This window comes from Haliotis cracherodii, unplaced genomic scaffold (genome assembly GCF_022045235.1).
Source record: "Haliotis cracherodii isolate W230 unplaced genomic scaffold, xgHalCrac1.p SCAF_5, whole genome shotgun sequence".
Classification (NCBI taxonomy): domain Eukaryota; kingdom Metazoa; phylum Mollusca; class Gastropoda; order Lepetellida; family Haliotidae; genus Haliotis; species Haliotis cracherodii.
The window spans coordinates 62130990-62147039 of NW_027266308.1; the positions used below are offsets into that span (position 1 = coordinate 62130990).

General features: G+C 39.8%; 1 protein-coding gene across 1 annotated transcript; it reads right to left on the minus strand.

Moving 5' to 3' along the window:
- Positions 1-11084: 11084 nt before the first annotated feature.
- On the minus strand, positions 11085-11747 carry LOC139442001 (uncharacterized). Its single transcript, XM_071222754.1, has one exon. It carries the CDS (start codon positions 11745-11747, stop codon positions 11085-11087), a length of 663 nt encoding a protein of 220 aa, XP_071078855.1.
- Between the last annotated feature and the right edge of the window lie 4303 nt (positions 11748-16050).

A 16050-nucleotide genomic window follows, 5' to 3' on the forward strand; every position in this document is an offset into this window, starting at 1 on the left:
TCTCTTACAGAATACCCAAGTTAATATATATGGAAATGTCCCACCTTGTAACAATGTCCCTGAGAACATCTCTTAAGCCCATGTCATTCAAAGAATATTTCTGCCTACTACTATTTTAAACGTAGAATATTTGTATTTTTTACTTGTGGCTAACTTTGCACACAATCGCCAGTTTGTAATGGGAGGCCAGCTAAAGTACTCACGGAAATGAAAAAAAAATGTTTTTCTCAATTTAAAAATCGACACAAAGTGTTACGTAGCTGAAAAAACGAAATAACAAAACAACTCGAAAAGTATACTCGGACCCCATGGTACCGCGGCATTCATTGTATCGCGGCATTCATTGTATCGCGGCATTTGTGATTTCCGGTAGTTCACGCGGGACACGCCTCTTAGCGGCTGTGTATTAATGCAAATCAGTAACCACGAAGTGCTCACTTCGTAAACAATTTCAATTTCCTCGGAATGTTCCGTCTGCTGTAAGTAAGGAGTTATTAATCAGTTGATACATATTTCTGGCATCTGTTGTAATATTGCCTTACCCCCATCTATCAATGGCCAACGATATAACCCGCAGTTCCCCAAGTAAACTTTCTCTATCGACCTGAACTAGATCATCTGCATATTCATGGCGACTAATGAGGTAGCGGAAGTTACGTAGTCCGCACATTTTTTCCCGCTCTGTGCCCAGAATCTATTGGGAGATCATAAGGGCCATAATGCCAAACTTAGAAATACGTTCTTCACTATTAACCAAAAGATAAATACATACTTTGGGCATACTAGGAGTGCTTTTTATATATTTATTGTTGACTTTTAACATTTTTCCATTTTGTGACAAATTATTGTCATCCAATTTTTTTTAAACAATCTTAAAATATCATTTCTGATATTTTGATGTTGACTTATAAAAATATTTTTCTCTTACTTTTCGGTAAATATGCATTGAATACCTATTGCTGATAACACATTTAGAATTTTACTTGTGCTGTCTTTGCACTTGTCTGGACAAATCACTGATGTCTGGCATGATCATACCAAGTGGTTGGTAGAATTATGTCCTTTTTTTGTCCAATTCGGACCTCCATACACAACTTTTCTCTGTACCGCGATACGATGGAGTTCTCTCCCTTGTCAAACAGAGCGCGAGGCCCGGCTTTTACTCGGAGCTACTGATGTAAATAATGAACTTTTATCAGTAAAATATGCATTGTTTGATAACATGAATGATATCTGATAAAGAGAACACGAATAAACATAAAGGTTAGTGAGTGCATTTTGTTCCGTTTAGCGTACATGACAAGTACCGCGATACCCCGAGGTTGCAGGCTACTACTCTGGATTTGCTAGTTTGATCTCAGTGAACAATACAAAATGTACTTTACAGGAGGTAATTTGTCGGCACTTTCAACATTCAAAAATAAAACTAAGTCCAAATTGACATAGCAGAAACAGACTATAGGCATTATGCACCTGTTCTCACCTGTCGTCAAGGTGTCATAGGTCACCTTGATCTACTTACACCTGGTTATGTCCTGTTTCACAATAGTCTGTTTTATTCACATTTATACACACTTTTACGTGTAAAAAGGCATAACAACATTTAATACGCTATATTTGTGCCACGGCCCAATTAGTACTAATTTAGTTGTTTGAATATGTACATATTTTGTATATTAACTGCATTTATTTAAGATCTGAGGTCGAAAAAACAGTTTTTTTTCATTTCCGTGAGTACTTTAGTTCCAAAGATTCAATTTCAGGTTGTTTCAAACGGTCAAGGTTCATTGTAAAACGCTGATAATATTCTCTGTGATAGCCATGGGTTTCTTCCAGAACTGCCGGCAGTCTTGTACATCACACTTCCATTTGATTTGGCGTTTCTGGAGGTTCTGCCATCCTTCTACGCTTGATCACTCCTTCAGCTTTTCCATCTTCTCATCAGGATCTTTGGCTTTGCTCAGACGTTGAAGTGGGCCATACTTCAAGCCAGGTACATGTATGATGCACACTGGCTCTGGATCACTGGGGATACGTTTCCGTTTAGGTTGAGATGTCAAAGCTGTCTTCGAGTTGTTCCCGGTTGTATAACATGTTGGTCTCAGTCACAACAGTTCAACCTCAAAAGACACATAATCATGGTGATGACATTGTTACAATGAGTGAGTGAGTTAGTTAAAATATTAAGTCAAATCGGCAATATTTCAGCCATATCATGACTATCAATAGTTAATCATAATACATATATTGAAACTTATATAAAAACCTATCAACGAAGGACAGTAAAGTAACTAGATTTATCACAGAAAAAGATATAAAACTAGTACGGAATCATAAAAGAGAATAGCACTATACATATCGACACAAGATAAAAACGGGCTATAGATCGTCAGCAACTGAAGTTAGACCACCATACTGGGGACCATGGGGACTTACAGTACCCCAGCAGGATTTACATCATCCCTTCATCAACTGGCGATTGTATGCAAAGTTAGCCACAAGTAAAAAATACAAATATTCTATGTTTAAAGTAGTAGTGGCAGAAATATTCTTTGAATGACATGGGCTTAAGAGATCCTCTCAGGGACATTGTTACAAGGTGGGACATTTCCATATATATTAACTTGGGTAATCTGTAAGAGAATCTTAAGTATGTAATTGGAATATAATTTATTTCTGTGAATGCATGGTCCCTGTTCATTTCAAGCCATTCATATACGATTTGGACGATTTGCATTTGGACATTTTCTGTAAATTGGAAACTTAAGTAGCTAAGTTATGTATGAATTACATGTTAGTAAGTGAATTCGTCTTTTACCTTCGGTGGTGCCCCCTGCAAATTCACCTTAACTAGTAGTTGTACTAAAACATCTGAAACTCAACTTGAAATGGCAAAATTTGTCAAAATATCAAGCCTGCGTCCAAGAAATTGATTTGATATTTTCTGAAATAAATAACATTTACATTTTGGTCAGTTTTTTTTCCACAGCTTTATGGTTGCCATCTTGAATAAGTTACACATAGGTCCATTTCATTCAAAGTTCTGAAATCGACTCGAGCATTATACTGTGAACCTCTTATATGCATACAAAAGTGAGTGATATCATAGTTGTCAAGAAGTATTCTATATGATGGTCCAAAAGTAGATCAATAATCAGCCTACATCAAATTATGGTGTTTATATATGGTTTCCTATGGCATATAACACATCAAGGTCGGTGAATAACACACAAGATGACAAGCCAAATCCTGAGCATACATCCAAGCGTTGTTACGATGTTGCTAAGCCGAGAATGCAATATTAGGTATCCTACACTGATATTATAAGAGTAAATTTGTTCCAAATTGTGCAAAAGATTTTCACCTGGTAACATCACATGTTAAGTAAGTACTCCAAGAGATGTACTGGAACATGTGTTAGAAGATTATAGTGGAATCAGGCACACATACCTAGAACATATACCGGATTAAAGGTTTCTGCGAGAAGAATTTAGTTTTTTCAGGATATATGACGTTCGATTTGCCATGGGTTGGTCCATATTCACTCAATACCAATTATTGATACCTCATTGGAGAGGTATTTATATATGGCTTCCAGTGGTATATCACACTTGAAGATCAATGGATCACTAGTGAGATGACAACCCAAAACGTAATCATACCCCCAAGTGATATACGGCAAAACCGGGCGAAAACGCGATATAGGGTACCATACTATGAAAGGCTGTAACAAGTTCATCCCAACTTTTTTCTTGTTAACATTCAAAATCATGTTTAGTATGTTTATGGGCTTTAACAAAATTTAGTGGGGTTTGGATGTGGGGGTGTGTGCTCGTGGGTCATACATAGCCCACGGCCTAGGAGTCTTATCTGTTGCAAGCCGAAATTGTTTCAGATTTGGTAAAAAAACACAATTTTGCATTATATCTTATTCAATGCCACAGGAACTTTTGTTGGTTAGTATATGTTGTCCTAACGTGATTAGAAATGTTTATCACTCTCCGAAATTAATGGAGGAAATAAAGATCATTCATTCATTCATCACGAGAATCGACCTGCGCAATTGAGATACGATGATATGCATCAACCAAGTCACAATCCCGTGTATAACAGTCGCCTCTTACGGCAAGCATGGTCTGCTGAAGACCTATTCTAACCCGGATCTTCACGGGAGAGTTAAGGGTTACATCCCTTTCTGAACAGACCTGTTTTTATTTTATTTCCTGATTGAAATTAATTGACACAGTGTTCATAAAAAAGCTTTCACGAATTATGCAATACTGTGCAATACTGTGCAATACTGACAACGTGCAGTGCGCGTTTGCGTTAGAGACGTCCGCATGTTGGTCCGAGTACAGTTCTCGGTAGGACGTCATAACATGAAGTTGATAGCTTGGGTTATACATGGACAAGTTTGCTTTATACAGGTAGATATCTACCAAACAGGGCCTTAGACGACTGGCCACTCGCGCCGCCAATGAACGGTTGAGATGTCGTGATCAATTATGGGCCTTGCCCCCGGAAATGGTCAAACATTCGTTTACAGCGTGGCGTGATACGAATCGGTCTCCATATGATCATTTAAGGGAGTCTTGTCCTCCACTCTTGGTAAACTCCCCAAACAACTGCATGACATATTTACTAAAGTCTAAGAAACACAGGTACGATCCAGTGGACAGCTAATCACCGACCCGTTCCTTTTATTCCGAAGTGGACTAGTCTTACAACATAAAAATACAAAACCACGGAATGATTTTTTTTCAGGTGTCAGGTTTTTTACATGTTGAACCGCAAACGAAACGTCACCATGGATAGATACATGAGAAACCTTATTTGTCCAAACACTGTAAACATACTCTAAGACATATTAAAAAGATGAAACTTGGCAAAACTGATCATCAAGTGCCAAATGTTCTTAAAGTGAAACAGTAGTCTCTGAGAAAATGGCACAGTTCAACTGCACTTGTCGGCCTTGGTCGGACGTCATTCAGCCGACTTTGAATCTCCCCCCACAGGTGCTCATTGGGATTTTAATCGGGACTGAGGGCAGGCCACTAATGGTTCTGATGCCATTCTGCTGGAGGAAGTATCTTGTTGCTCTCGCAGTGTGGGCACGTGCGTTATCATGTTGAAACTCATGGTTGCGGCGACGTGCCAAATGAGGTATGGCGTGTGGTCTCAAGATTTGATCAATGTACCGAGATGCTGTGACACCATTGCCTCTCCCTGGACGGATGTTCTGGAAGACCACAGGGCCACTAATGGTTCTGATGCCATTCTCCTGGAGGAAGTATCTTGTTGCTCTCGCAGTGTGGGCACGTGCGTTATCATGCTGAAACTCATGGTTGCGGCGACGTGCCAAATGAGGTATGGCGTGTGGTCTCAAGATTTGATCAATGTACCGAGATGCTGTGACACCATTGCCTCTCCCTGGACGGATGTTCTGGAAGACCACAGGGCCAACCCTTTGTGCAAGATCAGTTCCACCCCACACCATGGTGCTCGGACCGCCCCATGAGTCTCTCTCAACACAAGCATCCGAAAAATGTTACCCTAGGCATCGCCAGACACTCTCTGCCATCTGCTGTTGGGAGACAGTGACGGTTCTCGTCTGAGGAGAGGACTCTTCTCCAATGCTGTTGGCGCCAATGCTGATACTGTGTTGTCCACTGTAGACGGTCCCGGCGATGACGTGGTGTCAGAATGGGTCCTCGGTGTGGCCTGTGACAGTGGAGGTGTCTGCTCGTCAATCGACGACGCACGATGTCTGCACTGATGTGTCGTTGGTGTGTCCCCATGGTTTGTCGAGCAGTTTCCGAAGCAGTAACAAAGCGATTTTGAAGATGCTGTCGCACAATCTGACGATCCTGACGTCGGGCGGTGACCCTTGGTCTTCCACGACGTGGTCGGCCATTTGTAGTGTTGGGTGTCTGGTACCGTTGCTGGAGCCTGTATGTGGTCCTTACGTGGATTTGAAATGCATTGGCTACTTGCAGGGCGGTTTGTCCAGCTTGCAATCGTCCAAGGGCTTGGTGTCGCTGATTTCTTGTCAATCTTGGCACGTGGTAGCAATTCAATAACGAATGAATGTTACGAGATCAGGGTGGATATTTATAGGGAAAGAAATGGGGGAACGCATGTGCATTTCAATTTGCATGGAACTCACGTGCATCGGGTTACCATGGCCGTTGCCGTGATGCGTATGAGCGATCGGTTTTATTGTCATCTGCTTTGTTTTTTATCATCAAATTTCATTTTTCCGGACAAGCTAATGTTAAATTTTAAAGTCTTTCACAAAAATTACCCAGATATTTTTCTTTTCAGATTAACTTTTCATGCAATGTTACTTGGGGTGACGCTCGGTATATAATGGTATTTAATAAAGTATCCAGATCTAAACCTTGTAGAAATGTTTATCTTTGTTCGTAAATTTACTAATTTTGGTATCCGCTTCGATTTTGCCAGAGACTGCATGTCTGAAGATACGTATATTTGTTTTAAAATTAAAGTGATTTTACAACTGATTCGAACCTGTCTCTTGTGTTTTATGCCTTGAAATAGGTCCACGGTAAGAATGTTTTCTAATTACAATATACTTTACAAATAGCTTTATTTCTATCTAGCGTGTTGAAAATCGCCGAAGATGCAGTAAAATTGACCTTTTTTAGCTCCCTGATACACTTGTGAATTATGAGCGAGTGAGTATGGTTTTACGCCGCTTTTAGTGATATTCCAGCAATATCACGTCGGGGGACACCAGAAATGGGCTTCATACATTGTACCCATGTTTGGAATGGAACCCGTGTCTTCGGCGTAACGAGCGAACGCTTTAATCTGTGGTGCTGTAGTCTTTTCTGAAACCTGACGGCCACGTGACACGGTCAGAAACTGTAACTCAACATTTACTGCTATTTCTAACACAATTGTATGTATTTCCTTAGTATATCAAACAAACCAATATCCCTAAACTATTGGGATCACGTTTAGCTCCATGTATTGGGACAATTATACCTCAATTTCAAGATTCACGAAACTTGATTAAAAAACCGGAAAAGGCGTTTATTATAAAGTTTTATTGAACAAGATTCTTTAATTGCCTCTGAAGGAATACCATAAACCCCATGAAATTTACCGTTCATCATACTATTTCGTCATCCGCACGCACGCACGCACGCACTCAACTACACACCTATGCACCCTATACGGGCACACACGTACGTACGTACTCAACTACACACCCTATACGGGCACACACGTACGTACGCAACTACACACCCTATACGGGCACACACGTACGTACGCAACTACACACCCTATACGGGCACACACGTACGTACGCAACTACACACCCTATACGGGCACACACGTACGTACGCAACTACACACCTATGCACCCTATACAGGCACGCACGCACGCACGTAAGATAGAATTATTTAGACAATTCTTCAGATGTGAATCAATGCCAGATAGCAGAATTCCAAATATTATTCATAAGTGGGCAATGTATCAAAGTAAATCTCTTGATAAAAGAACTGAAATGCTGATACGAGACTTAAATGTGGATGGGATTATCAGTGACAGTGACAATAACAAGAAAAAAGTGAACTTACTGAAGAATATCTTGAAAGAGAAAGATAGTGAATCATGGTGTAAACAAGTGTGGGATGATGAGAACAAACCAAATGGTAACAAGCTAAGGACTTTCAGACTTTTCAAATTTGATGTGAATGTGAGCCACTATGTGAAATGTGTGAAGCGAAGGGATTATCGAAGTGTTTTATCTAAGTTTAGGTGTGGTAACCTCCCTCTATAAGTCGAAACAGGCCGCTATTCCAAGCCACCTATTCCTTTAAATGATAGAATATGTAAATTTTGTGCAGAAAAAAATAATTATGCTATTGAGGATGAATCACACTTTTTAATAGATTGTTTTGTATACAGTGACCTGAGATATCAACTACTACACAAGGCAGCGGAATTAAATCAAGACTTTTATTATTTTAATAGCATTCAGCAATTATCTTATTTGATGCAAGAAGTGACTTTACAGCCGCTTTTAGCAATCACATTACACAACATGTAAAGAAGGAGAGTGCATCTCTTCTAGTCTTAACATTGTATATAATTTTTTTATTTTGTGTTTTATTTTTAATAATGTTATATGTTTTAAATGCTTTTAGAGTGTCTCATAAGCCCTGGAGGCTGGATATTGTACTTTTAATGGCAACTTGCTTTTGTTTAAAATGTGTTTTATTTTACAATATGTGACACTTAAATAAACATTTCTTCTTCTTCTTCGTACGCAACTACACACCTATGCACCCTATACACGCACGCACGCACGCACAAATGGGAAGTTTGCATTTGTGTGGATTAAAGAGATGCTTAAGATAATTAAAGCAAACCAATTATCTATCGTTTTATTTGGACTTTTGAGTCCCAGAAATCTTTACTCCATATGTTTCTACGTGCAGTAATTATAACTATCTACAACTTCTTTCTCAAAACAGAACTTTTTCTGTTTGCAGAATTGTTTTAAAGCTCATTTAGCATCGAGGTTCTGCTTGCAATTGTTGAGATCGTTGACTATTCTAAATATGTCTGAAAGTGTATATTTATAACGCTTCAAATTCTCGCATTGTTTGTCAAACCATTTGGGTCTGACATGGTTCGTGTTGGCAGTGTGGTTGTCGAGTATGTGTGTACCTGAATATGTACAAGAATGTTTGAATATTTAATGCTAGCATTATTCAATGGATTATTTCATAATGTCCGAATACTTACCGCTTTCTTCTTTTTTCCATATGTGACTGCATGGTACTGTCACGTGTGAGGCTGAGTACATGTTGCACGTGCTCACGAAGAGCGTCGGTGCATGCTGCACGTGCTTGGGAGGGAGGGTCACGTGACTTTATCAGTTCAACTGCTATTGGAAGGTGAGAGAGGGAGATGGGTATAGCTCCGCTTTGGACAATATTCCGGTTAAATCGCGGCCTGTCAGCTTATTGTGGGCCCGAACTGATGCAGGTCTCAGACGATTACGTCTTCGGTGTAACCCACGAAGGGGAGGGGGCTCATTAAGTGTAGGTCTCGTTTGATAAAGGAATCATTCAGTTTAGATCTCATTGGATGTAGGTCTTATTCAGTGTAGACGTCATTGGATTTAGGTCTCATTGAGTATAAATCTCATTGAGTGTAGATGTCATTGGATGTATATGCCATTGGAAGTATATGTCATTGAGTGTAGGTCTCATTGGATGTATGTGTCATTGAGTGTAGGTCTCATTGGGTGTAGGTCTCATTAAGTGCTAGTATAAATCTCATTGAGTGTAGATGTCATTGGATGTATGTGCCATTGGATGTATGTGTCATTGAGTGTAGGTCTCATTGGATGTAGGTCTCATTGAGTGTAGATCTCGTTGGATGTATATCTTATTGGTTGTGGTTCTTGCAAATATAATGCAGTACGTGTCTTAATTTCGACCCAGTCAACGCATATCTAACAAAAGTACAATAACAGCAATATTGTGAGACCACCCCAACGCATTTGGACCGGTGAGAATGCACGAGGCCGTGTGACGTCATCACGTTGTGTCAGGTGTTAGTTAGGTAATTAATTACCTTATGCTACTGGCCGGTTTATACATGCATGACAACACACGAATATTTTCTTAGTTTATCATCAATTTACCTGTAAAAGAACCTTTTAAGTCTAACTAATCAGATTGTCAGTTCGGATACGCCAGAACTGGTAGATTTGCGTTACTTTGATATATACTATCATAGCCCAATAATTCGTATTCATTAAATGAAGCAAGGGAAAGCATTTTTCTTGCATTTCCGACAGCACTTTGAGATACCAAGCCGCAGTTTAACATGGGTACCCCGACACATTATATTCCGAGCCGAGCAGTCGTTTTGTTTTGTCCCCGTAATGGCCAGGCAGGTAACATGAAGTACCATATTTTAACGTCTTTTGGTATGGCGCGGCTGAGGATTGAATGTCCAGGGAAGATGCTCTATCCACTAGACCACGGAGGCGGTCAGTTTTCAGATGTGAATAATGGTAAATATACTGTCATTTCATATATCAGACAGAGAACAAGGAACAGTTACCGAATTAATAACAAGACATGAAGACATCATGGGACCCAAAGAATACACCATAATATTGAAACAGTTGTATTCAGAACAAAACTAGAACATTCTGTTATCAACGTATACGACGTATAGGTGTGTATCCATTGTTATATTGTTTCACATGGCAGCTGCACCATTGTCCCAACATAAGGGGCATTATGTGTAAGGAATTGATATGAAAGAGTGGGTGATTTCTTGCGTGGGAGCGGGGTTTTACTGCACATCCACTGATACAATCACAAGCCTGTGATATTGTAAATAATCAGACCAGGACAAAAGAAACGAGTGACTGCATGAAGCTCCGACCCATGACTTTTTTGTACAGTGATATGCACTAAAAAAAAAAAAAGTACTCACGGAAATGAACAAAACCTGTTTTTCTCAATTTAAAAATCGACACAAAGTGTTACGTAGCTGTAAGTACGAAATAACAAAACAACTCGAAAAGTACTACTCTGGATTTGCTAGTTTGATCTCAGTGAACAATACAAAATGTACTTTACAGGAGGTAATTTGTCGGCACTTTCAACATTCAAAAATAAAAGTCCAAATTGACATAGCAGAAACAGACTATAGGCATTATGCACCTGTTCTCACCTGTCGTCAAGGTGTCATAGGTCACCTTGATCTACTTACACCTGGTTATGCCCTGTTTCACAATAGTCTGTTTTATTCACATTTTTACACACTTTTACGTGTAAAAAGGCATAAAAACATTTGATACGCTGTATTTGTGCCACGGCCCAATTAGTACTAGTTAAGTTGTTTGAATATTTACATATTTTGTATATTAACTGCATTTATTTAAGATCTGAGGTCGAAAAAACAGTTTTTTTTCATTTCCGTGAGTACTTTAAGCCAAGTAAGAAGTTAACAACACAAGAATACAAGACCTTTTCCGATCCGCATTCCCCCTGTAGCGCGGATGAGGACCTGCACCAGTTTAGAATGGGGGTGTGTAAGGATTGGGACAGTCTTTGTAGCATTGGTCGGGGACTTTGAAAATAGCATCTTCGGGTTCAGCCTTTGTGTAAGTATCCATGTCAAACGTGAGATTATGATCCAGACGGCCAACAACTTCATTATACAGACATGGTACATTGTCTTCAGTAGCGAACCACGTGTCATTAGCAACAGCCCCGGGAGTGGTCCAGCCGTAGCACACAGTGCCAGATATCACCTCGGTACCGATGGGGGTAGAACCCTTCAGCCAATCGGGTCTGAGAACAGTACAGCCCTCTTCCACCCCACACAGCCGGCAGCAGGTGCCTGCCTCTGGGTAGTGAACATACAGAGACAGGTCCCTAGAGAAGATCAGATGACAAGTACCCTGTGGGTTGTCATCACTCAGTCCCTGGTGCTGACAGAAATTGTTCTTCTGGCCTTGAAGATGGTCAAATCTTGCTTGTTTTCGGATATAGTCGTAGTACCACGCCCCTTTGTTCTGGGAGGAAATTGTGTCATTGACTACTTTGAGTTCTGCAAACTGGACAGAGAAGGTGGACGGCCAGTATGGTGGTTTTCGCGTTTCCTGAGGGTCTCCTGGCTGGTGTGTCCCCGGGAGGAGCAGGGCTTGCATGAAGACTGCTATTCCTGGTAAATGCATCTGAAAAGAAGCAATAGGTAAATGATTAATGATAATCAAACCAAGGACGTATTTCAACAACCGATCCTGCAGGTGTGGATTAAAATACTGCCACTCGATTATAGCTCACCAGGATATGTAATCACCAGATTAAATCGTCAGCAAAAACAAACACTTAGCACACGTTGCAAGTTGACTATTGTAACTGGTGACGACGTATCCAGGTGAGTTCTATTGGAACAAATTTACATTTTCGACTTTTTCATCAAAATTGCTCTATGGATTCTAATGAAAATTTGTGTGGGTGACTGTTATTATGGGGAGTTCAAGTTTGTACAAGGCACCAAATTTGGATCTATTTCAACTTGGTCTCCAGGTAGCCATCTTTGATTAAAAAAAAGAATCAAAAAGATCTTAATTCTATATCTTGAAGCGCTAGAGATTATAAATCTGGTGGCTGAAATGGTCACCATATATAGTTCAAAGTTTGTTCAAGGCATATTCATCGGAATTCAAATCACTGCCACACTGGAAAATACAAAAGGGCGTCATCATTCATCCGAAGTGAACCTCTTTTCCGTAGAACCCACTGGACCAGTAAAGCTGTTAGCAGCAACGGCGACACCCTGAAGCATCGAGAGGTTCTTCTCGCGCCTGCAACCTTACTGAAAATCTATTTAATGGTCATTACTCATTTAATGGCCATTTGTGTTCACAATGATTTGAACAGTGCTCTGTGGTTCCACCCTTTACGCAACTCTCATGATAAATGAAAGAGAAAGTATATTCACTGATCAATTTGTTTGTTAGTTTGTTTGTTGTTTAACGCCACGCTCAGCAATATTCCAGCCATATGACGACGGTCTGTAAATAATCGAGTCAGGACAAGACAATCCAGTGATTGACTTCATGAGCAACGATCCAAGCAATTTGGATACGATGACATGCATCAACCAAGTCAGCGAGCCTGACCACCCGATCCCGTTAGTCGCCTCTTACAACAAGCATAGTCGCCTTGGGTTGTTGAAGACCTACTCTACCCCGGATCTAGTTATTTTTGATTTCCCATCAAGATATCTCGAACAAGCTTGGAACTCTCATGCTTCTAGCCTTTTTTATCTGTTGGAGAAGATATCATTAGTATATTCCTTTATTCCAGTCAAAAATGTCTGTCTGGTGGTCATAGTGAAATTCCAATTTTGATGCCTCGAACTAATTAGAACCCTTTAAGGTAACAGTGAGTGAGTGAGAATGGTTTTACGCCACTTTTAGCAATACACCAGAAATGGGCTTCACACATTGTACCCATGTCGGGATTCGAACCCGGGCCTTCGGCGTGACGAGCGAACGCTTTAACCACTAGGCTACTCGACCGCCCCCTTAAGGTAACAAACATCCATTAGTAGAATCAATCAAGCCTTTTCGGAGAAGAAGTCGAAAATATATAAACGGCTTTTATTTGACGATGCCGAAGTCGAATCCTAACGACTTTCTGGACAGGTGAGCTAAAATCACAAATTGTCATAAATTGCCTGAAGGGGGTTGTTATTTTAGCTATTCCTTCAAAATCAGGACGGACGCAGGAGTGTGTTTGAGACACGTTTATTCGTGAGGGCTACATCAAGACAACTGTGCTTGTCTCCCTTTGTGCATACCACTATAGGCGTGACCTAAGCATGCTGCCTGTAACAAAAACCAAGCTCCACTCAGAAAAGTTAATGCTCTGTCACTTATGAGGACAGACTGCATTGCTCTAGTGACTAGCAATAAAGGCACATACGTGCCCACACATGCCATTTAACTTTGAAGTTTATCAGCTGAATATGTGTCAGTGGACGGTGGTCTGATACCGACGTGGAAATTAGTTATTTCTCTTTGTATGTATTATTTCTGGAACAACATTCTCGGTCACGACAATATATGAGGTACCGTGTTTAAAATGCTATCTATTTCTGTAGCCAGTAGTGCACTGAATTAATTCGTCATATTGCTTATTGTGTCGAGAGTCATTTTACCAAGATTACTATCATTCGGTGTGTATTATTGCCAGTCACAGCACTGTACATTTTTCCCCGAAAACGTCAAATAACATCACAATAAAAAAAATAAAATGTTTTGCAGTCACCGTTGCGTTTTCACAGACTTCGTACTCAATGTATTGTAAACAAGTAAATATTCCAGTATAAAGAGAGTATTTCTAGTTGAATATTCAATGCGTCTATTCTGTACAATTTATACTTATGTCCAGCATAGTGCGCAAAGCTACGAAAGTCTAATGGTGCCACTTTGGTAGCATATATATTTTTTTACTTCGAAATTTGTCGTTATTTCAATTATTTTTGTTTATTTTTAAAGTCGAAATTTCAATTAATATCTAGTTACTACGATTATTTTCTCGTAATTTCGAATTTTTCTCGTTACTTCCATTATTTTCTCGTTACTTCAAATTATTTAGTCGTTAGATCAATTATTTTCTCGCTGTTTCGAGTTTTTTCTCGTCACTTATTATTTTATTTCACGTTAATTGAAAAAAACTTGACATTTCGAGAAAATATCTGAAATAACGAGAATTTAGTCGAAGTAACGAGAAAAACCGCGAAATTTCGAGCATTTCCAAACAAACGTAGTAAGCGAGAAAATATTTTGAATAACGAGAAAATAATTTATAAATAACGAGAAATAAAATCGCTATCTGACAACTGGGGTATGACCGAACAAGACTGAACTAACAGATTAATTAGATGATTACATGAATATTATTACTTCTGTTAGATTTGGCTTAGTTGTGCTATAAGAATAGATATGTGGGATGTAAATACATTATATATTAGCTATAGAAATTAACGTTTTCTGCCAGGCTAGTTCCATCAAATAACTCTTATAAACAATTATTTAAAGCAGTCTGGATTCTGTTTATGAACAAGTAATGCATACAATCAATGTATGGTTCATCATAGAATCCTTACATTAAAAGATAATGTACATACCTCGTGTGACGTTTTCACATATACAAAATAACTGAGTCACACTTAAATATCAGTATCCGGATGAAATATACAGCATGCTACCACTACAACCTTATGACCGACTACACGGAACTCGGAACATGTTTGATATTCAATATATGCTATACCGTGGAATTAATACTTAAACAATAATTTTGTCTAAACCTAACGCACATACATTTGACAGATAAGTCCGTTAAATAGATACAGCCCACTTAATATACACAAGTCTATATGCAAAACGACCAATACTTGTCTTAACATTTTACCACATAAAGCAAACCGTTTGGGCGTGATTCTGAACGACATACCTGCATAATAATATGGTGATGCGTATGAACAACAAACTATTCATTTCCATTCGTGTTGTAAAATGATAAATACACCGACTGACAAGTGAGGGTACTGACGGAGTGAACTGTCTTACCTGTAGGTGTTGTGGAGGTCTGGGCAACAACTGACACTGCGAGGGCTGTCTGTCTGTGTCACCTGACTGGAGAGTGTTCGAGATGAGGAACTCCAAGGCTAAATACAAGTGAGTCGAGGCTAAATACAAGCGGGCCGAGGCTAGATACAAGTGCGCCAAGGCTAGATACAAGTGCGCCAAGGCTAAATACAAGCGGGCCGAGGCTAAATACAAGTGAGCCGAGGCTAAATACAAGCGGGCCGAGGCTAGATACAAGTGAGCCGAGGCTAAATACAAGTGAGCCGAGGCTAAATACAAGCGGGCCGAGGCTAAATACAAGCGGGCCGAGGCTAGATACAAGTGAGCCGAGGCTAAATACAAGTGAGCCGAGGCTAAATACAAGCGGGCCGAGGCTAAATACAAGCGGGCCGAGGCTAGATACAAGTGAGCCAAAGCTAAATACAAGTGAGCCAAAGCTAAATACAAGTGAGCCAAGGCTAAATACAAGTGAGCCAAAGCTAAATACAAGCGAGCCGAGGCTAAATACAAGTGAGCCAAAGCTAAATACAAGCGAGCCGAGGCTAAATACAAGTGAGCCGATGCTAAATACAAGTGAGCCGATGCTAAATACAAGTGAGTCCAGGCTTAATACAAGTGCATGCAACAAACTGAATAACGTAAATCTGAGGCTGTGAGGCACCCCCGCCCCAACCCCCAACCCCACCCAACACTTTGCTTTTATGGATTGCAGACAGAATATGCAACTTACTGCTACTTACTAACTGCAACAAATATAGCCAAACAAACATGCTGTAAAAAAAAATGTTCATGTTATGCTACCCAAAAATTAATCCCCGAAGATTTCAATTGCAAAAAACATATCCCCAAAATAATCATGATCCCTAATATTTTT